Source organism: Rhinatrema bivittatum, chromosome 6, assembly GCF_901001135.1.
Source record: "Rhinatrema bivittatum chromosome 6, aRhiBiv1.1, whole genome shotgun sequence".
Classification (NCBI taxonomy): Eukaryota; Metazoa; Chordata; class Amphibia; order Gymnophiona; family Rhinatrematidae; genus Rhinatrema; species Rhinatrema bivittatum.
Window position 1 is genome coordinate 262,798,804 of NC_042620.1, and position 25,219 is coordinate 262,824,022.

The 25,219-nt window shown below is 45.1% G+C and overlaps 1 protein-coding gene across 2 annotated transcripts; it reads right to left on the bottom strand.

The window, feature by feature from the left end:
* Nucleotides 1-24: 24 nt before the first annotated feature.
* BOLA2B (bolA family member 2B) lies at nt 25-25,207 on the bottom strand. 2 transcript variants are annotated; one of them, XM_029607044.1, is made up of 3 exons: nt 25,078-25,207; nt 7,046-7,143; nt 25-2,569 (listed from the first exon to the last, which is right to left on the bottom strand). In XM_029607044.1, exons 1-3 carry the CDS (start codon nt 25,144-25,146, stop codon nt 2,470-2,472), a joined length of 267 nt encoding a protein of 88 aa, XP_029462904.1. In that variant the 5' UTR covers nt 25,147-25,207; the 3' UTR covers nt 25-2,469. The 2 variants fall into 2 exon arrangements, with proteins under 2 accessions (XP_029462904.1, XP_029462905.1); XM_029607045.1 differs by lacking the exon at nt 25,078-25,207 and adding an exon at nt 23,760-23,894.
* Between the last annotated feature and the right edge of the window lie 12 nt (nt 25,208-25,219).

The window sequence follows — 25,219 nt, forward strand, 5'->3', positions numbered from 1 at the left end:
TCACTTATTTTGTATATTTTAAGCTTTTTTTTTTTTTTTTTTTTTATATTTGGTGGGCTAAGAAACTGGGATTACCCAAAACAGCCTTGATGTGGCTGACCCAGGGACTGAGGAAATAGACATGTTCTTTAGGGGGCATAGGTCAGCTATGCTGCTACTGATTAAATCACCCTAGAAAGCTCTGGTTGCCAAGTGCGTATCATCTGCAGAGAGAGAAGGGCATGTTCTGGTCATGACATAAGGGAACCTGATTTGTTGTTAAACTCCCTTTTCTAAACAAGCTGTTGCATTATTCTTCTTGGATGTAGCATATGTACTTTCTTCCCACCCACTCACCCAGATGCTGTCTCAAACGATGAAGATTCTGCAAGGAGACCGATATTTCTGATATAACCTCCTCTGGGCTAGGAATAATATTGTATGAAACATGCAAGCTGAGTCTGTAAGGAGTGAGATGTGTGTTGGGAGCATATTTAATGGCATTACCAAGAAATAACCCTTTCTACTGTAAGTGCAGTTTTGTTTGTTCTCTCTGCATAAACCAGGAGGCTTTTGAAACCCTCAGCAGCCTAAGCGCATCCCACTCTTACTGGCATAAGCGGGCCTCACACTTTGACAAAATGCCTGCATCTCTTGGTAAGGCAAGAAGTCTAAAGCTACCATCATCTGCATTGCTTGAAACAGTCTGGGTGCTGAAAATAAAGGTGCACTTGTTGACTGCTCCCAGCCCTGAGAGAGGGCTTTCTCCTCTCACCATCGGTGAAGAGGAAAATTGGCTTTCTTTGGAGAGCAGAGGGAAGAATTGAGAGGTTGATAAAGGGAGAGTAGAAAGGTGGCTTTCTTAGATACGATGCCTGTCCTCCTGTGGGACCAGAACCCTTTCTTCCCTCTCCTTCAGCTTGTATATAGTCCAGTGAGTTTCTAATGGAAACGGTAAAGAAAAAAAAATTAGAACGTCACCACACCTTTAGTATCTTTCATGGGACACTGCTTTCTCAGCAGATTTCTTCATAAGATTGTAATCCCTTTTATTGGACTGGCATAAGAATTATTACAAAGACACTGTGGTACAGGAGCCTCCGACAGTAGACACATCCCATCTTCAGATCAGTATCAGCAAGAAGACGATAGCACTCCATGGACACCAGCTCAGAGACGACGGCGTACAACAGCAGCTATGCGTGCATGCTGTGGGGGTTAGATGTACATGGATAAAGGGTTGCTTTTGGTACAGTGCTGTGTGTGGTTTTCTCATTTGTGTAAAAAACCTCACAACATCCTACACTCTTTACACAATAATAAAACTGATTTCTACAAACAGAGGTGGACCAGTGCATCAGCTACTGAACAGTGGTGGCATTCAGGCAAGGGGAGGGAGGGAGGCAGAAATCAAGCACTGTGACTGATCAAACAGCATCCTATGCGATACCTGGGAGCTGATGTGAGCATCAAAAGGCATGGGCAAATCAGTTAGTACCACTTTATGAAATTACTCTGCGAGATCAGGCTCTGTTGCCAGAAGTTCATTGGGCAGGGATTCCACACCTGTCCTGCTGACCCCACAGCTGGTCGGGTTTCCAGGATAGCCGCAATGAACACGCATAAGATAAATTTGCGTATACTGGCTCTGCGAATTTACTTCATGCATATTCAGTATGGATATCCTGAAAATTCAATTCGATCTGGGTTTTCAGAACAGGTTTAAAAAGTCCTCCAAAACGATAAAGCAAAATGTAAATACATTCTTAGATACATCTCTAAGGCTCTTGCTACTCACTACAAACACCTAGCATAGGTGGTGTCAACAAAAACCAAGCCACAACAGATAAAACCCATAAAAAAAAAACCCCAAAACAAACATAAATAAAAATGTATCACATCCACTTTAGGGCCTGCCTCCTCTAACAGCGAGTTGCTCCCCCACACCTTACCTTTCCAGAACCCCCATTAGAGATCCAGATCGTGGGAGGGAGCAGAGAGAGTATGTCTCTCCCCAGGCCTGAGATTACCCACGATCACACCTAATTAATTGGTCTTCTTTCCAAATCAGCAGTGAAACTCTATACAGGGAACCAGGGAATACAAGACATCTTCATACTGAGAAATGCGATAAACAAAAGGGACCTTTCCTCACTCACTTCACAGCACCAGCTTTAAAGCAGAGTTAACAGCTGCCCCTTGTACATCCAAGGATTAAATCAGAGATTTGATGGAAAGTCTAAGAACCAAAGTAGTTGTTTCCTCAATAATTTAAGTGCATACCATGGAATCTTGTCTTCTACAAGTCTCCAGGAGATGAACAGAGGCCTTGAGATCAAACTAAGGTCTGTACAGCAAAGAAGCAGGAGATAGTACCACTGTGTATGTTGCGTCCATTTCCTCTATCTGTGATCCTGGCTTAAAGGCATACCAGGGCGTGGGGGGATAGGGAGGGGCATCAGAAGTCAGAAAGCAGAGTGGCACTAATCCTCACTTCTGATTCTCTTTCAGCCACTGTTCTGGGGTAAGGGTTTTCTGCTCAAAGGCATGGATTTCTTTCAGCTCCTCTGCCAGACAGGAGTTCACCAGCCTGTGGAGAAGGAAGAACAGCCAACATTAGGGTCAGAGAGTTTAAAAGAACCACAAAGGGGTGAGCCTTAGCCTCTGGCTCACCAAAATACATCTATGTCATAGCAAATGGAGGAGGAGTGGCCTAGTGCTTAGAGCAGCAGACTGAGAACCAGAGAAGCCAGGGGTCAAATCCTGCTTCTCTCACTGATTTCCATGACCCTGGGCAAGTCACTTAACCTTCCATTGCCTCGGGTACTTAGGGCCTGATTTACTAAGGATTTTCTCCCATCCTGTGTCTATGTGAAAAATGTTTAGTAAATGAGGCCCTTAGATTGTAAGTCGTCTGGGGCAGGGATCTACCTACTGCACACCTAAATGTACCTTGCCTTCAACTCAGATTTGGAAAGATTAAGTAATTACATCTAAAATCCTAATCCACATATAGTAGATGATGGCAGATAATTGGCCCACCCAGTAGTCTCATCCTCTCTCTTGTTCTCTACCACTATGGAAAGTTAAGCGTATACATTCCCATACTTAAAGCAATACCAGATTCCTATCGCCTGTTTTTTTAACTCAGATTCTTTCTTTACTGTGTTCCTAACACCGTAATCTATATTTGTCCCAAGCATGCTTATGTTCAGTTACAGTACTGGTTTTTACCACCTCTGCTGGTAGGCCATTCCAGACATCCACCACGCTCTTAGCAAAGAAGTGCCTCCTCATGTTTCCTCTAAGCCTAATATATAGTAAATGTCTCCCAAGCTATGCCTATCATATTGTGCTGAGGAGATATCCTAGCTGTCAGCTGCAGAACTTTGACCATCTGCAGGATTTCACTCTTTACCAAGACAATATTTGCCCACTCATTGGCCCTTACAAGTACCCAGGCCCCCTCCCATGTCTTATAACCAAGTTTTGTAATAATTCAAAGTTACCAACAAAACTAGTGAGGTTGTTGTCTGAATATTTAGCTAACCTAGGCTCACTGATGTTAGGGCTGTAACCAGGTCCGCTCAATGCAGATTACATTCTATCAGGGGAACCAAAATAGAATGAGACCTGAACGGTGCATCCCTCTATCTTGAGGCCAGATAACCTATCCTTACTTCCACAGAAGGTCCAATGGAGTGGGTTCTGGCAGAATAAGACCTTTGAATCAGAGACACAACCCCCAAATTACAGCAATACAAAACATCTCCAAAGCACTGAAGATAGTTCCACAAAAGCATATGGTGGGGTGAGAACTGAACACCCACCACAAAAAAGGAGCAACGCATAATATCGGATGATCCCAAAAGAGCAGGAAGGATTGTGCGGAGCTAGCAAAACTGAAAGTGGATAAAGCTTTGGGGCTGGATGGGATACATAAAAGGGAGGTCAGAGAAGTCCTGGCGAGTCCATTGATGGAACCGTTCAATTTTGGACATGGCAGTGGTTCCAAAGGACTGGAGAAGGGCAGACGTTGTCCCTCTCCATAAAAGTGGTAATAGAGAAGTGGTTGGGAGCTGCAAGCCAGTTAACCTAATCTTGCTGTTGAAAAAATGAATATAAGCTCTACTTAAAAAACAACAAAAAAAAATGGTTAGCAAAGAATCCAACAGATTGTAGATTAAAGGCAGCATGGTTTTACTAGAGGGAGACTCATTATATTTAGACAATTTCTTTGATCGGGTGACCAGAGAATTGGGGCATGAACATAAGAACATAAGAAAATGCCATACTGGGTCAGACCATGGGTCCATCAAGCCCAGCATCCTGTTTCCAACAGAGGCCAAATCCAGGCCACAAGAACCTGGCAAGTACCCAAAAACTAAGTCTATTCCATGTAACCATTGCTAATGGCAGTGGCTATTCTCTAAGTGAACTTAATAGCAGGTAATGGACTTCTCCTCCAAGAACTTATCCAATCCTTTTTTAAACACAGCTATACTAACTGCACTAACCACATCCTCTGGCAACAAATTCCAGAGTTTAATTGTGCGTTGAGTGAAAAAGAACTTTCTCTGATTAGTTTTAAATGTGCCCCATGCTAACTTCATGGAGTGCCCCCTAGTCTTTCTACTATCCGAAAGAGTAAATAACCGATTCACATCTACCCGTTCTAGACCTCATGATTTTAAACACCTCTATCATATCCCCCCTCAGCCGTCTCTTCTCCAAGCTGAAAAGTCCTAACCTCTTTAGTCTTTCCTCATAGGGGAGTTGTTCCATTCCCCTTATCATTTTGGTAGCCCTTCTCTGTACCTTCTCCATCGCAATTATATCTTTTTTGAGATGCGGCGACCAGAATTGTACACAGTATTCAAGGTGCGGTCTCACCATGGAGCGATACAGAGGCATTATGACATTTTCCGTTTTATTCACCATTCCTTTTCTAATAATTCCCAACATTCTGTTTGCTTTTTTGACTGCCGCAGCACACTGAACCGACGATTTCAATGTGTTATCCACTATGACACCTAGATCTCTTTCTTGGGTTGTAGCACCTAATATGGAACCCAACATCGTGTAATTATAGCATGGGTTATTTTTCCCTATATGCATCACCTTGCACTTATCCACATTAAATTTCATCTGCCATTTGGATGCCCAATTTTCCAGTCTCACAAGGTCTTCCTGCAATTTATCACAATCTGCTTGTGATTTAACTACTCTGAACAATTTTGTGTCATCTGCAAATTTGATTATCTCACTCGTCGTATTTCTTTCCAGATCATTTATAAATATATTGAACAGTAAGGGTCCCAATACAGATCCCTGAGGCACTCCACTGTCCACTCCCTTCCACTGAGAAAATTGCCCATTTAATCCTACTCTCTGTTTCCTGTCTTTTAGCCAGTTTGCAATCCACGAAAGGACATCGCCACCTATCCCATGACTTTTTACTTTTCCTAGAAGCCTCTCATGAGGAACTTTGTCAAACGCCTTCTGAAAATCCAAGTATACTATATCTACTGGTTCACCTTTATCCACATGTTTATTAACTCCTTCAAAAAAGTGAAGCAGATTTGTGAGGCAAGACTTGCCCTGGGTAAAGCCATGCTGACTTTGTTCCATTAAACCATGTCTTTCTATATGTTCTGTGATTTTGATGTTTAGAACACTTTCCACTATTTTTCCTGGCACTGAAGTCAGGCTAACCGGTCTGTAGTTAGTCATGCATCGATTTCAGCAAAGCTTGGACGCTGTTCCACTTAGGAGACTCAATCAGAAAAGAAAATGAACAACCACAGGTAGGCCCCAAGCTGGTTCACTGGATTAGAAATGATTTTCCTTTCTTATTTACATACTGTCCTTTGAGGGGTGGGCAACAGAGGGCAGTGCTATATGGAGTTCACACCAAGGAGAGAAGGGTGATTAGCATGAAGGCTCAGTGTTTGGTCCTGGGCCGGGTTTGTGAGCAACATAGAGGGAGTTGTAGGAAAAGCTTTTCTTTTTTCTGATGATACTGCAATCAGAATGGACACCCACTAAGGGAGTAGCTAGACTGAGGAGAGATTTAAGAAAGCACAAGTAGTGGTTGCATGCATGGCAGCTAAGATTCAATGCAAAAAAAGTGCTGAGTCATGCATTTGGGCACAGAAATCCAAAGGATGATGGGAATGAGATTCTATCCAAAGAATAAGAGACGTTGGGGTGATCTGTTCTGATGATCTCAAAGTAGTGAAACAGCATTACAAGACAGTGGCCAGAACCAGATGAATGCTAGAGTACGCAGGGAGAGGCATAACCAGAAGAAAAAAAGGAGGCGGTGTAATGCCTCTGTACAGAACCTTGGTAAGACCTCACCATTCAGGAAGAGTCCAGGCAATTCAGTGCAAACCTGCACAAAATGCTTATAGGAGATGAGACTTAAGGATTAGATATATAACCTTAGAGAGAGACAGGAGGATATGAGAGAGACATTCAAATACCTCAAAGGTATAAATAATGCACAAGAAGTAAACATGTTGCAATGGAAAGGCAATTCTTGAACAAGAAATCATGACATGAGGCTCCAAAGCGGCAGACTCGCGAGTGGCATTAAAAAAATGCTTCTTCACAGAAAGGATGGTGAATGAATGAAATAGCCTCTCAGGAGTGGGTGGAAACAAAAATGGTAACAGAATTCAAGAAGACCTGAGATAAGCAGTTTGTTATGAAGGAGAAGACAGATCACCTGGGGTCTAAGACAATTCAACAGGAATGGTACAGCATGTACTTCTTAAGACAGCTCTGCTTCCTGAGGCATCACTTCTTTTAACCCCTACACTTGAGGGCCAAGTTATAAAAATCTGACTTTGTATTGGAACTTGGTGAGCCTCCTTTTCCAGTGCATCGATAAAATAAAGATTATCCTGGCCTTCTATCTTGTATTATACTTCTGTTTATTAACCTCCTTAGGGTTGGACTCCCTCATGAGAAGCTCTTTTATATACCTGATGGTGATAGGCGAGGAGGCTGGATGTAGGTAACATGTTCCTTACAGCCCTCCCCCAACCTGCAGTCTTACCTGTGCCTCTGCAGCAGGGGCTTGCCCTCAAATCGGGGGGATACGACCAGGACCTTGAAGCTGGTGGCACAGTGATTCGCAGAAGTGTCTTTCACTTCCTGTCGCCCAGGAAAAGAGAGAGGGGGAATCAGTCCAAAGTTTTCTACTGTCAGGAGTGATAAGCAATCATTGCATCCTTCCTCCCTGCCAGGGCAGCAAGTTTGCTTATCTGCAAACAGGGTTCTCCACAGAGTGCAGGATGAAATCGGCCATAACACATTGGCAACATCATCTAATAGCATTAACATAGACCCAGTTCTCGGAGCTCAGTAAAGGTTTTACTGAACACGTGTAAGAGTTTCTATGTGCGCTCGCTACCTCATGAGCCCCTCAGTTTCTGCCAGAGCTTAAGTTTCAGTGAGGAAATCAATTCTCCCAAGAGGTGGGCGGGTATTAAGTATGCTGTCTATGGAGAACCCTGTTTACAGGTAAGCAAACTTACTTTCTCTGTTGACAAGCAGGCATGAATCAATCAGTCATAACACATGGGAATCCCAAGCTCAGGGCTGCGTTGTGTGGCAACTAGTAAAACACACAACCCAACCCTACCAGGTGGAAAGTGGATTAGTGGGTGAACAGACTATGCAGAACTGCTTGCCCAAAGCTACTGCAGAATGAATTCATCTCTTTAATCAGAGCCACTTGCCTCCTGCATGTTGTACCCATATAAGTTCTTCCCTGTATAGGGAAGATCAGCCAGATGGTCGGGCTTATCCTCTAGGAGCCCACTGACCCGTAACCAAGCAAGTCTCCTGGTTCTTACAGAGGTTCTGGCCTTGGTGCCAGAGGCCTCATATGTGAAACAGATGAGATGCTTCTCATATTCCTGGTATCCTCAACAACCTGCCAGAACTCCACCTGCCTATAACAATCATGTAAATAAGGCACCATAAACAACTGATGGGCCGCAATCTTTATTTAGAGGGTTTGTATACCGTCGTTCCATGTGAAAATCACTAGATCTCCATGGTTTACAGCATTGGCATTCACAAGTTATATACCACATATCACAAATTATTGATTCTAGCAATATCATTACAGCAGCATCATTCCCAGTTATTAGTGACTAGACAGAGGGGATTGTGTTGTTTAAGTGATATCCCAATTAGGGCTGATGGGGTTGTTATTTATATAATTAGGGATTGAGGCATCAGGTAGAGATTGTTTTGTTAAGGGATAATGTAATCTCATAGGTTATTTTGTACTATATGCATTTTGGAACAGCCAGGTTTTCAGGTCTTGTTAGAATTTCTTTTTGTCTGTTGTAGTTCTTAGTTCTTCCAGCATATAGCTCCATAGTGCAGGACCTGCTATAGATAGCACTCTCTCTCTTGTTTGTGACAAGTGAGGGGTTTGTGTTGTTGGGATAGAGAGGAGACCTTTCTTTTGTGATCTCAGAGTTCGTTGTGGTTTGTGTTGTTTAAGTGGTATCCCAAGGTGGTCATTGTTATTCGTGTTAATGCTATTGAATGTGGTCGTTAATGTTTTATATTGTATTGGTAGCCAGTGTAGTGCTTTTAAAGTAGGAGTGATGTGATGGTCTTTTCTTGCACCGGATAGAAGTCTTGCTGCTGCATTTTGCAGAAGTTGTAGCGGTTTTATGTGACAAGCTGGAAGACCAAGGAGCACGGAATTGCAATGGTCAAGATTCGAGAATATTAGTGTTTTGTAAAACAGTTCTGACGTCTGTGGTAGTTAGTAGAGGTTTCAATTGGCTCAGTAGCCACAGCTTGCTATAGCCATTTTTAATCGATCAACCTTGGAAGACTTTCTGCTAAAATGAGTCCAATGCCTTTGAATCCTTACCAGATGGTACCTGAAACATTTACAAGCACTTGGGCCCATTTCAGGGCCAATTCCACCACTACAGAATGGTGCATAGCTGGACTATGTCAAACCCTTTAAGATGATTTTTCAGTCTAGCATGGAAGCCTGTTACATTTTCATATGTAGATATTTGAATAGGCAATGTACAGGGATAGATACAGAATTCGCTGGAGGCTGCAGAAATTGTAACAAGCTGAAGACATCCATTCTTGGCTCCTCATCCTTCCTCACATTGATGGACGTCATCTTTACCAACTTGGCCATCAAGCAAAAATAACACAGATCTTCTGGAGAAAACCTATGTTGCAGTAAGTCCAACAGAATATTTAAAGGAATCCCTGTGGAGTCATGGATGGTCATTCAGCCAAGACCCAGGTGACAATGAAGAAAATTGAAGAAATGACCTCAGATGATCTGATGGAGAGAGGACTGATAGGAATTCAGAATGGGTTGATCCCATTCCTTCACCTTCTGACTCAAGAGTGAACTCCCTCAGAGGAGGTGAATCAATCAAGTCAGGAAGTGGACTCACTTCCATTGTCGGTAATCTCTGAGGAGAGGCCTGAAGCTCTCGAGGACTCTCCAATGTGTGGGAAAGATTTTCTCTATCCTAGGCAGGAGAGATTCCAATTTCCTCAGGGCTCAAAAAAAGAAAAACTCCTCACCAGCTCTGAAAACTGAATCCCAGCTGGTTAAGGCACTCTGCTTGGCTGGACTAGGAGGGGAGACATCCTTTTCTGACACCCATTTTGCCTCATCCTCACTGGGTGCTGTAGCATTAAGTGGCACCAAATGCAAGCTCAAGGGAGCCGAGGCTGAGCCACTCCGTACTGGGTTCATCCATGTATCTTGCTGCCCAGTGCTAGGTCTGATCATCAGCACTGGCAGAGATCTCTTTCATGCCAAAGCTCCACTTTCTAAGACGGAAGGATACCTATTCAGATGAGCCACAGCACTGTGCTACTCTGTACCACAGGGAGCAATTGCATCCTGGGAAGTGCTGGCACGCTTCACTCTAATGAAATGGACCTTTCCCTGGACTGGAATGTCTAGGAACAACAGGTTGCTCATTGCCAAAGGGATCTTCCACCGCAGGATGAACAAAGACACCCGCACCAAGACACTACCTCTCATCTTGGTGTTAAGGAAAGTTTTGCCCTGGCAGATCCCTGTGCCAATGGCGCTGGCTTCTTCTGCGTTGAGAAAATGGCTCCCAAGGGGGTTCCTTGCACCACTTATGTTTTCTTTGATGCCTCATCTGATGCTTTCAGCTTCTGCACCTCCCTCAACCCATTACAGATCCAACAACTGGCAGCACAGCGGAGTTGGAGCCTTCCCTGACTTGAAGACAAGAGTCTTAACTTTTATTAAAACTTATAGATCGCCTACTCCCAAGAGATATACATATCAAAACAAGCATAAAATGAAAAGACATACAAACATTAAACAAACAAAAACACAGTTCTTGAACATCAACAATAAGCCGACGCAACTGATGGTTTTTATGGCGCCGGGAGTCCAGAGAGGCCTTGCTCTGGGAGGTGAAACAGCTCCACTGCCTGCCCTCATGCCAAGGTTTTGGGGTCTTATCGGCCGGCACCCTTCACAAAGCCACCATCTCCCAGTGCAGTACTGCTGTTTCCCCCTCGGGAACATCTGACTACAACTAGAACAGTCGGAAGAGTCATGATCCAAGCCCAGGTAGCGATGATAAAGTGAGTGTCTGATGGACATGCAACACCCACATCTTCAGGAATTAAACCCTCTTTCCCTGAACCCTGAGAGCTGGATTCACGCCAGCATCGTCAGATAACATCACCCACATATTATGGCAGATTCATGCCTGCTTGTTGATGGCGAACCTTCCCTCTTGCTGCCAGAGGGGAAAGCAAGTTTGCTTACCGTAAACGGTGTTTCCATAGATAGCAGGATGAATTAGCCATGCTGTCATGGGAACTGTCCATCAGGCCCGGGAGGCGGAGCTTCCTAAGTGATGTCAGAGCTTTGCTCTGAGGCTGCGCATGGTTTCCCGCGCTGATAACGACTCTCCTCACTCTGTGATAAAGCAAGCGTGGGTCATAGAGATGGAGTCGACTGGTCAGGGAGGTGGGTGGGTCAGCATGGCTAATTCATCCTGCTATCTACGGAAACACCATTTACGGTAAGCAAACTTGCTTTTTCCCGTCGATGATAGGGCTGAATTAGCCATGCTGTCATGGAAGTCCTATGCTCCCATCACACTGTACTAAAGTTAGTAGTCAGTGTATGATACAGCGTGATGAAGGTTAAGAGACAGTCGATCCCGTTGAGTCCGTGGACAATGACTGTAGAAGTGTTTTGCCGAACTTTGCATCGTCCGCTGTTTGCTAGTCAAGACAGTAATGGGAAGCGAAGGTGTGGAGAGAAGCCCATGTGGCTGCTTTGCAAATGTCTACTGGTGGAATATGTCGTAGATGAGCCATTGAGGTTACTACCGCCCGTGTTTGATGAGCCGTGGGTCGAGACGGTAGTTTGGACTGACGTTTCTCATAACAGACTTGTATACACTGCGTAATCCAGCTGGAAATGGTACGTTTGGTTACTGGAAGACCTGGGGCATTCGGGTTCAAAGATACGAACAATTGCGATGCCCTGGTGGGCGAGTGGGTTCTTTGTTTATTAGTAGGCTAGTGCTCTTTTACAGTCCAATGTATGCAGTAGCTTTCTCTTTCGTTCCTGTGAGGTTTTGGACAAAATGTCAGCAACTCAATCGATTGGTTGAGATGAAATTGGGATACCACCTTCGGTAGGAACGAGGGATGTGTACGGAGAATTACCTTATGATGATAGAATTTAAGATATGGGCTATAATGAACTAATGCCTGTAACTTGCTAACTCGTCGTGCCGAAGTCACTGCGGTGGGGAACACGACCTTCCAGGTGAGGAATGTTTGATGGGAGGTCTCCATTGGTTCAAATGGTGGGACAATCAATTGCTCGAGAACAAGGTTCATATTCCACAGCACTGGTGGTTTGGACACTGGGGGACGAAGGTGTGTGAGTCCCCGTACGAATCGAGACACCATCAGACGTATGGAGATAGGTTGGCTGTTGTGTAGCCGGTGAAAGGCAGCTATCGCACTGAGGTGGACTCTGACTGAAGCTGTAGCGAGGCCGGCCATATACGTGTGTAGGTAGTCTAGTAAAACCTCCGGTGTGCAGGTGAGTGGATCAACTCTCATGGAGTCGCACCATGTGGTGAAACTATAGCTTCCATTTGAAGCTATAGTTTTTCCTCGTGGAAGGTTTGCAGGATGCCAGGATTACATTTTGCACCGTGATGGAAACTCCTTGTTCTGACAGAAGGCGCCGTTTAATCTCCAAGCTGTGAGATGCAGGGAGGAGTGTAACGGGTTTAAGAGAATTCCTTCCTCTTGTGACAGTAGATTTTCTTGATTGGGTAATCGAAACTGTGCATCCGAGGACAGTTGCAGGAGGTGTGTGTACTATAGTTGGCGGGGCCACGCCGGTGCCACTAGGATTAATTGCGCCTCGTCCCGCATAAACTTTTGCAGCGTCTTTGTGATGAGGGGAATTGGAGGAAACACATAAATCAATGGTTCCGTCCATGGAATGAGAAAGGCATCCTGGGTGACTCTGTGTGGGGGTCGGCCATACGGAGCAGAAGCGATTCACTTTCCTGTTGGACTCTGTGGCGAAAAGGTCTATGGATGGCCACCCCCACCGATGGAAGATGGCCTCTGCTACGACGCGGTTGAGGGACCATTCGTGAGGATGGAATATCCGAATTAGTTTGTCTGCTTGAGTATTGGCGATGCCCGGCAGGTAAGTGGCTTGCAACTGAATGGAGAGGCAGGTTGCCCACTGTAGAATGGTGGGGGTTTCGTGACACAGGCTCCAGGATCCCGAGCCTCCTTGTTTGTTGATATAAAACATGGCCACTTGGTTGTCCGTGAAAACCATGACTCAGTGACCTCGAAGGTGAGATACAAAGGTTCGTAGTGCGTAACGGATTGCTCGTAATTCCAGAAGATTGATGTGCAGGAGCTGCTCTCGTTGGGTCCAGAGGCCTTGTGTCTGGAGGTGATTGAGATGCGCCCCCCATCCTTTGTGGGAGGCATCTGTGGTAAGGACTGCATTGTGTGGCAGAAGCGTAAAGGTAACTCCTTTGGTGAGTGTCTGTTTGTATAACCACCAATCTAAGTCTGCTATCATGGTCTTTGTCAAGGACACTCTCCATTGTAGTGGTTGAGAATGTCGCTTCCACTGTCACTTGAGACCCCATTGTATGTGTCTCATGTGAAGTCTTGTATTGGAGACCGCGTGGATCAAGGCTACCATATGTCCCAACACTGTTAGGATTTGATGTGCCGTCTCATGGTGAGTCTCCTGTCTGTTGGCAGAAAAATCCTGCAGTTGATGGTATCCAGATGAGCTCCTATGAACTGTATCGTTTGTGCAGGACGTAACTTGGACTTCTGATAATTGATGATCAACCCCAAGTTGTTGAGGGAATGGATTGTATCCCAGAGATATTGTTGTAGAGTGTCCAGACTGGCGGCCACAATCAGCCAGTCGTCGAGGTAAGGGAAAATCATGATCCCCCGCTGACGGAGGAATGCCACTACCACTGCCATACACTTGGTGAACACCCTGGGCGCTGCTGACAAGCCAAAGGGAAGGCCTTTGTATTGAAAGTGTTGGCCATGCACTTGGAAAGACAGGTATTGCCAGGAGGAAGGATGCATAGGAATGTGAGTGTATGCATCCTTGAGATCTATGGAGCACATTCAAGCTTTGGGCTAGATCAAGGGTAGTAGAGATTTGAGAGAGATCATTTTGAACTTTTCCTTGACTATGAATTTGTTCAGTTCTATGAGGTCTAATATTGGACGAATATCCCCCGACTTCTTTGGAATGAGGAAGCAGGGGGAGTAGAACCCCGTAAGATGGTCAGTTGGAGGGATGCGGCGAATTGCTTGTTGTCGTAATAATGCATTCACCTCCTCTTCCAATCGGGTTTGGTGGGGTCTGGATCCCCGTAGCACTGAGTGAGGGAGCGGCGGAGGTTACTGGAAATTAATTTTGTAACCGTGACGAACAATGTCTAATACCCATTGGTTGGTTGTGATCTTCTCCCATTCCTGGATGTGTGCCATGATTCCCCCCGCTAGCACCGTCTGCGGTGGTGGCAAGGCGATGTTCAAAAAGACGGATTAGGTTTTGCGGGAGCAGAAGGTTGTTGAGCCTGTGGGCGCTGGCCCCGCGGGCGTCCCCTGCGGTTTTTGTTCTGTTGAGTCTGCGGACGGGGAGTTGGCTGGTAGGGCGGGGACGGTAGGACGCATATGGTCGGTAAGGCCGGCGCTGGAAGATTTGTCTCCAGAGCAGTGTAGAATATCGGCGTGAAGTAGAGTAGGTTTGAGGGGTGGCTAGGGATTGTACAGCCACTGACTGCTCCTTTAGTTGAGCCACTGTTTCCTGAAACCGTGTCCCGAACAGGTTGTCCCCCTTGCAGGGCAAGTTGGCCAACTTGTCGTGGACGTCTTCTCTAATGGAGCTAGCTCTCAGCCAGGCCACACGCCATACTGCAATAGCACCCGCCGACGCACGGGAGGAGGTCTCAAAACCTTCGTATACTGTGCGCAACAGATGGTGTATGCCTTCTTCCAAGTCTTGAATGGTGTGAGTGTCCCAGGATGGGTGGGCGAGCTCAGAGTTGTCTTTCAGCCATTGCACACATTCATAGAGGTACTGAACAATGTAAAATTGATGGTGGTTAATGCGGGCAGCTAGCACAGAAGCCTGGAATGTGCACTTTGCAAATTCATCCAATGACCGATGGTCCCTGCCCGGAGGGGTCGCTGAATGTAATCTGGATTTCCTTGCTCTCGCCATTACCAATTCAACGACCAGGGACGCTTGAGGCAGTTGTGGCGCTGTGTAGTAGGGCGATTTTTGCATTTTGTATTTTAGGTCAGTCTTCCTGGAGACCGCTGGAAGTGTGAAGGGGGTGTCCCAAAAGCGTTCCAGAACTGTGTCCAGTACGGCATGGGGAGGCAGAGAGGTGGGCTCTGGCGGAAGGTCGAAGATTTTTAATAGACCTAAGGTTTCAGATCTCGGATCAGGTACCTTCTGAATGTTTAGGTTGAGAATGGAACCATCTTTTCTAAAAATTTCGGATAGGTAGATCTTCCCCCGAAGATTAAGGTTCCGCTGGTTCTTCCCCTGGCTCCAAAGGGTACCCAGTCGAACTGCCTGGTGACGACGTCTGGAGATCCGGTGACACAGGGCTAAGTGGCCGTTGCTGAGGCTGTTGCAATGGTGTTGAGATCAGAGAAGGCGCACGTGGAGACGTAGGCACTGATGGTTGCGGAGATTCCGGTCCAGTACTGGTGGGTAGCAGACGGCGGCAACAAATGAAACCCTTTTCTTTTCTCCGTACTGGGTTCCGGAAAATGCGATGTCTTGGACGATTTCTTCCTTTTTGCGAGTTCCGGCGCCGTTGGCATTGTTACGGGCTCTGACAGCTCTGTGATCTGCGCCAGTTTGCTTTGGTGCACCAGCGTCGTCCCTTCATTCGACGGTGTTTCCACTTGCGTCGATAGAGTGTGCGTCGGCCAACGCACCTGCATCGCAGGTGGGTCGGATATTCCAGCGTCGTGGTCCGAGACTCATGCACTGCGTCGGTGTATCTTGCGTCGGTGGTTGCGACGCATGGGACACTCAGTGGGCAGGCTCTCTCTTCTTCCCCGGCTCATGCGACTCTTCCCGTCTTCGGCCTTTGTTGCAGGAGAGATCCCGACCTTGGGAGGCCTGCGCCTTAACTGTTCTTCAGCGCTCTGCAGAAGGTTTCGAGGTCGGAGGCTCCATGGAGGCTGCCCTACGCTGCGGGGGCAGCGCAGTCGAGGCGGGCCCCGGGGACGAGTGGGCTTCCGACTGCGGGGCATAGGAACTGGCCCTCGCTATTTTAAGGCACTCAATTTTCTCCCCTCTCTGGCATCGCGCCCTCGGGGACATCCAGCCGCAGTGAGAGCACAACTCTAGCGGGTGGTCATGTCCATCCGTAATGGACATGACCTTCCTGAAGAGGCTGGGTTTCAACCCTGAGGGTCGGGGAGCATGTTTCCTACTGTTTTCTTTCATTTTTTGTAGCTGCACTTCCCTGAAGAAAAAAGTTTAGCTGAGGAGGTCTGAAGTTTCGCATGCGATCCCGCGCACGGAAAAACAGACTGAGGAGAGTCGTTATCAGCGCGGGAAACCACGCGCAGCCTCACAGCAAAGCTCTGACATCAATTAGGAAGCTCCGCCTCCCGGGCCTGATGGACAGTTCCCATGACAGCATGGCTAATTCAGCCCTGCTATCGACGGGAAAGAAATCATTCCAAGGCTCCTCTTCCTTCTGCCAACAGGGAGAAAATAAATGGAGAAATCAGTCTACAGCTTTCTATACTCGGGACTGTAAAGCCAATGCACCCACCCCCAATTCCCCTTACTACCCCTTAGATGCATTAAGCTGCAATGTTTTATCACAGGAGGGGTTCCACTATCATGGGGGGGGGGGGGTAGTTGCGATAATGGAGCCCCTTCCCCTGAAAAAAAATCACAGCTGCATGGCACGTTCTTTGTTTTGCGGCTAAATCCTGTGGGGCAAGAACACACCTAGCAGCCCTTAAAGCAATAGTGGTCCCAACCGCAAGGGTCTGTCATCACCTTAAAGGGCCACTGACCAAAAAAAATAAATTGCAGCAAAGAGAGGTCAAATCCGAGTCCCAACCCTCCTTTCCCATACCCCTTCCCCTCTCCAAAAGGTAAAATTCCAAAAACAGACTCCTGGGTCCTGGTCACCCCAACCTTCAAACGAAAACGGGAATCTTGCGTCAGTGCCAAGTGCACCCTTACACCTGGCCTGCTCAGTACCATGTTCCAAAATGGCACTGACCTGACCTTGCCCAACCATGTGACTGGGACAAGGTCCAAGGATTGGACATTGGCCACGTGGCCTGGGTCTGATCTTCGGAGCTTATCCCAGGCATATGGCGGGGGCACGGTCAGGTCAGTGCCATTTTGGAACAGGGTGCACCCAGCCCCGATGCGGGATCCAAGACTTCATTTGAAAGTTTGAGGGATGTGGGAGGGTAGCTGAAGAGGAGGCCAAGATGTCTTTTTTGGAATTTTACCTTTTAGGGAGGGGGAAGAGGGGCCGGGACCTTTATCTTCTTAAAATTGAAGGGGTGGGAGGACCAAGACCCTAAAATTTTATATTGGACTTTGGGGGGGGGGGGGGGGGGGGAGGAGGGCCATCACTATGCAGGCTCATTTTTTCTGTTTTTAAACTTTGGGGGAGTCGAGGCCACGTCAAGTAGTAGCCCCAGGTTGAGCTGGGTGTCAGCACTGAACCCTGCTCAACCTCCCCTCTGCCATGATTTTTTTTTTTTTTATGTTTTGCCGCTGCTTTAGATGTGAGACGGGAACATCAAGACCTGCGTTAGGGTCTGAGGCCTCCCGCCTCACATTTACCGCTTTTCCAAGAGGCTTAGTCATTTTATCGTGACTGACCACCTTCTTGGTCAGCCAAGATAAAATTATTTGCATAGGATTGCCTATGCATGACCACATTTACATGCATTTGCATTATTCATGCATGCAAATGGCATGCAAAGAAGGTCATTGTAATAGGGGAGATGAAACTGGGCGGAAAGATGCAAAATGTTGCAGATATCGCATGAAACAATGTGTATTAGAGCACTACCGCAGCTTGATGCATCTCCCTGTTAGCTATCTCTCTTATCCTCCTCCCCTCTACAGATCATACTCTTCCTCCAGCCCCCTCTCCTACCTCAGAGATTATTCCCTTATCCAGGATACACTTCCTCTAGGATTGTCAACAGGTTCTGAGCCATCACGGATAAGCTGAGTCAGCTCCTGGTGTTGCCTCATTGCATCTATGGTAATGCTTCTTAAATCCAGTTCTCAAGGCCCACCCAAGCCAAGTCTGGCTTCCAGGATTCCCACAATAAATATGCATATACATAAGATATAGTTCCTTATGTTTCCAGTTATGTAATTATAACCATTTTTTTTTGACAATATGCTTAGCCCAACGAAGCAGTTTCTTCCTGCTTCGTTGGGCTTCCAGCTCAATCGGAACCGCCCTCCACTGGATTTCCAGCACAATTGGAACTGCTATGAAGCCATGAACCTTCGTATAGAACCGCTCCAGGTATTTCTCCTGTTTTTACAACCTCCCTTAGCCAAGACTTTAGACCTAGTTGCAGTGACAATACTTAGCCAGGAGTCACAGACTGTGCTTCCCTCTGGAACCTGGTCCGCATGTACCCTAGTTCCAGCCATTAGGTGTCATCACTGAGTTGCTCTTGCTCCCTCTACAGCAACCCCAGTCTTGGGAGTGAAAGCCAGAGCCAGAAATTGAACCTGGGTTCAGGGCTAGCCTTAGGAAAAAACAGTACACCGCAACTCAAAAATTGTGATTCCTTATTCCCCCTCACATGGGTCTGGGACTAAAACAGCTCCTATTAACCTAGACTCTCTTCCATGACTCTCTGCCCACAATACACACACATCTTTTACAGAACACCTGCTATTACTAGCAATGGTAACATGGAATAGACTTAGTTTTTGGGTACTTGCCAGGTTGTTATGGCCTGGACTGGCCACTGTTGGAAACAGGATGCTGGGCTTGCTTGATGGACCCTTGGTCTGACCCAGTATGGCATGTTCTCTGTTTTCTTCTGGCAGTGCACTGCTCTCAGTGTAGCCAATGCAATAAAAGCGCACAGTAAACTGGACGCTCGTGTTGAACACCTGTTTTCCTACCTTGTGCACATCCACAGCTTTACTTTGCACTGCCTCCGCTGTCTGCTACCCCGTCTACTCCCAGCTTCAGCGCGGGAGTCTCCAGCCATCATCACTGCATTAAAGTTTGAGCTGCAAAACATCCCCAGCTCTACCTAAGCTGCGCGGGCTAGTCCCGCCCTCACCTCAGACGTCATCAGGAGCAGTCGGCTTAAGGACCCAGCAGCAACATTGGAGGCGCCGCATGCTTTGCACCCAAAGAGCGCGACAAAGGGGCTTGCCCCTTTGTGCGTACTTTGCCGCCTTGCCATAATATTCAATACATTAACTAAATCTGTTTCTTTCAGCTTGTAGCTTATTACTCCATTTCGAAAATGAACATCTCTGTCATCACAGTTAATGGAAGATATGGTCCGCTACATCCTACTCGCCATCCTTCGAGATGATGGTACCTACTCCCCTTACCTTCAACTAGCACCATATTTAAAACCTCAGTCCTTTTGTTTACATCATTTACAATATTACTCAATGAACAATCTCTCAGGAAAAACACACCCATTATTTATGATCTAATAACTGAACTTACCCCTGTCATGGCTATATGAACATGACACAGTCATTGTTAATAACCTTTGTCCTGAAGGCTATATCCCCTTTTCACAACCCCATCTCAACTGTAGAGGAGGAGGCCTTTTAGCAAATATCAAGGCGATTTCAACCTACATTTTAATAGTCAATATTCATAACTGCCCGTTTCCAGTTTACTAGATGCCCTGTATGGCCTTGACCTCATTAAATTAATCAATGCCCCCACTCACAAACAGGGAAACACCCTGGACCAAGTATTCTATAATCAATCAATCTTTGACCTCACTGCTGATATCACACCAGTTCCTTGGTCTGACCACTTTTTAATTAAATTAACAGGAAACATTAAAACGCAACCCCATAATTTGATTAACTTACAATATAACAATCAAACCCTATTAAAAACGCAAAAGAATCAATCCAGACGCCTTCATTGAATCTATCCTACCAAGTGTAAACTTGAATCCTCACACTGATCCTGACTCTGTATGTTAACATACTGGAATACAAATATAGAAAATAATATGAACATTCTGGCCCCTCTATCTCTTCACAAAAAAATCACCTAAAATCTCTCCTTGGTACTCTGAGTCTCTACGTCTCTTAAAAAGTAAACCCCCGAAACCTTGAACGTCGTTGGCGCAAAAACCCGCTACCTGTACGCAAACAAGCTTATTACAGCCATCTCCGTCATTACAAGAAAGAAATCATACATGCCAAAAAAAACATTCTATGCTTCTAAAATCCACAAAGCAAATGGTAACCCTCACACTCTCTTCAGCATCGTAAAATGTCTAACATCAATACCCCATAACTCAGCTCTTCCTCCCATCAATGACTTTTGCAACAAAATAGCAACATACTTCAAACAAAAAATAGAAAATACCTCCACTGATTTCTCATCACTCCCATTCCCTAAATCCACTCTACCTCAAGTGACCAACTATCAGAATTTAACACAACAAACCCAAACACTATAATCCATATTATAGCAAGGGAGGAGGAATAGCCTAGTGGTTACAGCAGTGGGCTACTGAACCAGGAGACCAGGGTTTGAGTCCCGCTGTTGCTCCTTGTGACCTTGGGCAAGTTACTTTACCCTCCATTGCCTCAGGTACAAAACTTAGATTGTAAGCCCTCTGGGGATAGAGAAATACCTACAGATCGAATGTCGGTATATTAAAAAAAATAAATGAATAGCAAAATCCAAACCATCCAATAGCCCTTGTCCTAAAAACACTGAAAAGTACATCTTTCCATCCTTATTGAAAAAAATATCCATCCTACCGATCCCAAAGAAGAAAAATCAAGACCCCTTAGACATCACAAATTACCGTCCAATTGCTACCCTTCCATCAATAGCCAAAATCATAGCATCCATGGTACTTCAACAACTCTCCGATTATATACAAGAAAATAATATTCTATTCTACACAACAACCAACATGGTTTTAGAAAAGGGCACAGTACGAAATCTCTACTTATTCTTCATTCAACACAATCCTTAGAGGTTTTGACACTAACACAGACTACATCATGGACTTACTGGACATCGCAGCTGCCTTCAACACCCTAAATCATGAAATTCTCCTATTAAATCTTAAACATATTGGTATATCTGGTTCGGCTCTACAATGGTTCCAATCTTTTCTATCAAATCGTCCTCAAAGAATAACTGTTGGTAACTCTCATTCTGACTGGTACACTACCAACTCAGGTGTTCCTCAAGGCTCATCTCTTTCAGCAATTCTTTTTAATATCTACCTTTTACCACTATGCCATCTTCTATCTGGTCTTGATCTAAACTTTAAAATCTACGCAGATGACATTCATTTTCTTATTCCTTTTACAGATTCTTGGAAGAAAACATTCTCCTTACTGCACCTATATCTAAAAACTATAAAAACATGGCTATCGCATAACAGACTAAAACTGATTGCATCAAAAACCGAACTGATCTTTCTATCAACCATTCCAGACTTCAATACACCACCCTCCAAACAACTTTACCTTTGAAGAACACTCAATTCCCATAACAAATTGTGCCAAAAACCTAGATAACTTCATAGATTCTAAACTATCCATGTCAGACAATATAACCACAATAGTAAAAAATAAAAATCCTCTCAAACGGCAAATGCTAAAGAAACTTAAAACCTCTTTTGTTTACATCAGACTTTCGGTCTGTGTTCAAGCACTGATCCTATCCACCCTCGACTACTGCAACTCACTATTTAGGACTACCAGCTTCAACAATTCGTCTTCTTCAGTTCATTCAAAACTCTACTGCACACCTATTATATAGTCTATCCCGTAAGGATCACATCACTCCAACACTCCAGCATCTCCATTGGTTGCCAATTCCATATTGTATCAAATGCAAAATTCTTACCATAATCCACAATTTACTTTACAATTCTTCATCAATCTGGCTCTGCACAATAAACCAATACGTCAACTACACTCAATGGACAAATGTATTCTTGAGATCCCAACAATAAAAACAGCAAGACTTGATCTAACTCGCAAACAAGCTTTTCCAGTTGCCAGCCCGACTCTCTGGAATTCTGCTTGAAGACATTCGCCTAATCCCTAACACCAAAGAATTCAAACTACACCACCAGATAACTATTCCCAAATGCCTATCCTCTCTTCTAATCCTTAAGTAATTTTAATCATGGTTTTTATGTAGTTGTCTATTTTATACGACCCTGCTTTACTATTTAAACTATAATTTTTAACTACCTATTCTGTTGCCTTTTATATATAATTTTAATTATTATGTATATTCTATTGTAAACTGCCGAGTTGGATTATTTTAGTTTTATTAGATGTATATAAAAACTTTTAAATAAATAAATCCACAGCCCCTGGCACCCAATGCAATAGGTAAATGAGCTGCCATGTTAAAAAGGACGCACTAGGGAAAACTGGGTGCCCAGGCAACATGGCTGTGTGTGGGTTAGGAAAACGGCCACCCAATGCGAGCATCCATTTTATCCCACTACTGGCATAATAAACACGCACTACATACACAGCCTGGAGCATATACATATCACCTGTATACTGTGTGCCCAGAATTTTTTTTTTACACTTTCCATTTTTTCCCCCTTTTCATTTTGTCATGATACAGCTTTCTGTGGTTCCTCCGACTTAGTATCGTGATGATACTAAGTCAGAGGAACCACAGAAAGCTGTATCATGACAAAAGCTGGATTTTTTTTTGTTTCTTTGTGAGCCCTTGACGCAGGACAAGGCTTAATGTCAGCTCCAGGGCTGGGGGCTGGCATTAAATTTCCAAGTTAACTAGAGCACATTGAGCGAGCAGGAATTTATTGCATTGCAGGGTAATAGGTAATAGCCTCATCTACATGGAATTTACATGTGCGCTATTAGCTACGTGAGAGTTTGGATGTGCTGATGCCCTTATTGCGCTCGGCTAGGTGCATTTTATTACATTGGCCCCAGTGGTTTGAGTCATGTAGTGGCTGCTGCACTCCCCCTCCACCCACCTACATACTAACTCTACTATCTACTTCCCTAGAATGATACCCTCCCTTTGCCAGGAGAAGAGCATTTTATCTGTAGCTCTCTTTGCCGGCTTTACTATGAAGTTTTAAGGCCAGTAGCCCTTTTGACAATATGGGGCTCTACACAGTACAGACTTCAAAGGTAGCACTGGCAGGTACAAAGCACTGCTCTCCTTCTGCCATAGAAAGGGGATTAGGGCAGGGCTTCTCAATCCTGTCCTGAAGAATCCTTAGCCAGACAGGTATTCAGTACAGCCACAATGAACATGCACGAAATAAATTTGCATATGGGGGGGGGGGGGGGGGGTCTCTGTGCATGCAATGTATCTCATGCATATTCATTGTGAATATCCTGAACATATAACTTGTTATGGAGTTTGGAATGCACAAGGGGAAGAGAGAAGAGGCTGCTGCAGAGCTACCTTGGGTCCCAGTATCACAAGGGTGTGTTCCTCCAGAACCCCAAAACCTAGCCCTACCTAGGCCTTTCACACCACTGTGCTCAGTCACTAAACCGATCCAATTATAATTTCAATGTAAATAAATATATCTCATGCATATTACTCAGGACAATCCACAAAACTAGCCCCATTTAGGAGAGCACCATGGACAGCAATTAGAAAGCCCTGATCTATAAGACTTGTGTTCTAGCTTCTCCAAAGGGTACTGTATTTACTATGGTCCTTTGAAAGCTGCAATCAGAACTGGTTTTTGAAGCAATTAAAATATACAAATAAAACTACACCTAAAACGAGTGTATGTAAATTAACTTAAGCATAAAATGAAATAACATCAGCACTATATCTGTCTCTCAGCACCTAGCGTCCATTAATAGCCATTCTTTCTCCATCCTCACAAAGACATACAAGCCAATGCAATATCATCGCATAAAAAATGTGCATCCAACCTGGACGTACGTTTTTTGAACGCATGCACATCCACCTTGCCTGGTTTCTCAACGTAATGGGCAAATGAGTTGCCACACTAAAAGGGACGCGCAATGGGTAATTTGTGCGTCACTTGCACTCTGCATCAGGCTAGGCACCTACAACAGCCTGGTTAGAGCTCCATCCCCACCCCTGGCACAGCTGTTCCCAATTAGTCCTTTTTACTGACACTTGTCAGTAAAAAGGCCCAATCCCCCTTCAAGACTGCCTTCTAAAAGGGGATTGGTCCTTTAACTGACGTGTCAGTGAATGGTCCAATCGGCAGTAAGTGAAGGAGTGAATAATTTAATATTAAGTGCACTTATTAATGTATTCATTCCTTCACTTACTGTGGCAGGGGTTCCAACTAGGCCTGTCCCTGGGGATGCTGCTTTCTGTGGTTCCCCCTATTTATTTATTTCAAGTCTTTTATATACCGAAGTATAGCAATCTGCCTTCACTCTGGTTTACATGAGAACTTAATACATTGTATGAACATTAGAACTTATTACAGTAAATGTATATTTGAACAAGAGACTTAATTACAACTATTACAATCTAGAAACGAACAGTTCTAACAATACACGAATTGAACATATATATGAGTGGACCATAAGATAATTTTATGCAAGTTACGTAGTAACTAGAGTACATCGTGGAACATAAGGTGCGTTCATCATCAGGCATAGGGTGTATACAGCTTTTTCGTGTATAGGTATGTTGGGACTGAGGGGAGAGTCCGAGTTCGGTAGGCGGAGGGGACAAGACTAGGAGCCACAGAAAGCAGGATTTTTTTTGTTGTTGTTGAGCCCTTGAGCGTGGCATGATTCTGCTTTCTGTGATTCTTCCTACTTAGTATCAGTGTTGAGCCCCTTGAGTGTGGCATGCTTTAATGCCAGGTCCCAGGCAGGCATTAAATTAGGTGCCTTGGCCACACAATTTTTTGCATCACGGGGTAATAGCTAATAGCCTCATTTACATATGAGGAGCGCTATTAGCTATGCGCGCGAATTGGATGCGTTTTGGATGCGCTAATCCCAATTTTAGCACCTCCAATAAAGTGTTACCAGGTGCGTTGGCCTGAGCGCACCATATTGCATCGGCTCCTAGAGCCTATTTGTGATTTGTTCTATTTTTCCTATGAATTGTGGAACTTGTAGTCTTAATCACAAAAACTACAACTACCAATGCGATCCAACATTCAAACACACATTAATTATCCCATCCTATCCTCCAAAAAAAAAAAATCTGGCTGAAGCCCCCTGTTCTCCCTTTATAATGTCCCTCTCTGCGCCGCGTCCTCGCTCACCACGTGCTCAGCCTCCAACTCCCGGCGCAGCTTCTCCCGCAGGGCCTCAACAGACAGCCCGTTCGCCATTGTCGCATCTCTAACTACCGCACCTGCGCAGTTAGCACCGCTCGAGAGCTCAGGGCCAAAGGAAGGCCAAGAC

Coding starts and splice junctions, on each gene's coding strand:
- BOLA2B (XM_029607044.1), bottom strand. CDS start 25,146: ATGGCGAACGGGCTGTCTGTTGAGGCCCTGCGGGAGAAGCTGCGCCGG. Junction 7,144..25,077: donor AGTTGGAGGCTGAGCACGTG/GTGAGCGAGGAC, acceptor CCTGGGCGACAG/GAAGTGAAAGACACTTCTGC. Junction 2,570..7,045: donor CCCCTGCTGCAGAGGCACAG/GTAAGACTGCAG, acceptor CCTTCTCCACAG/GCTGGTGAACTCCTGTCTGG.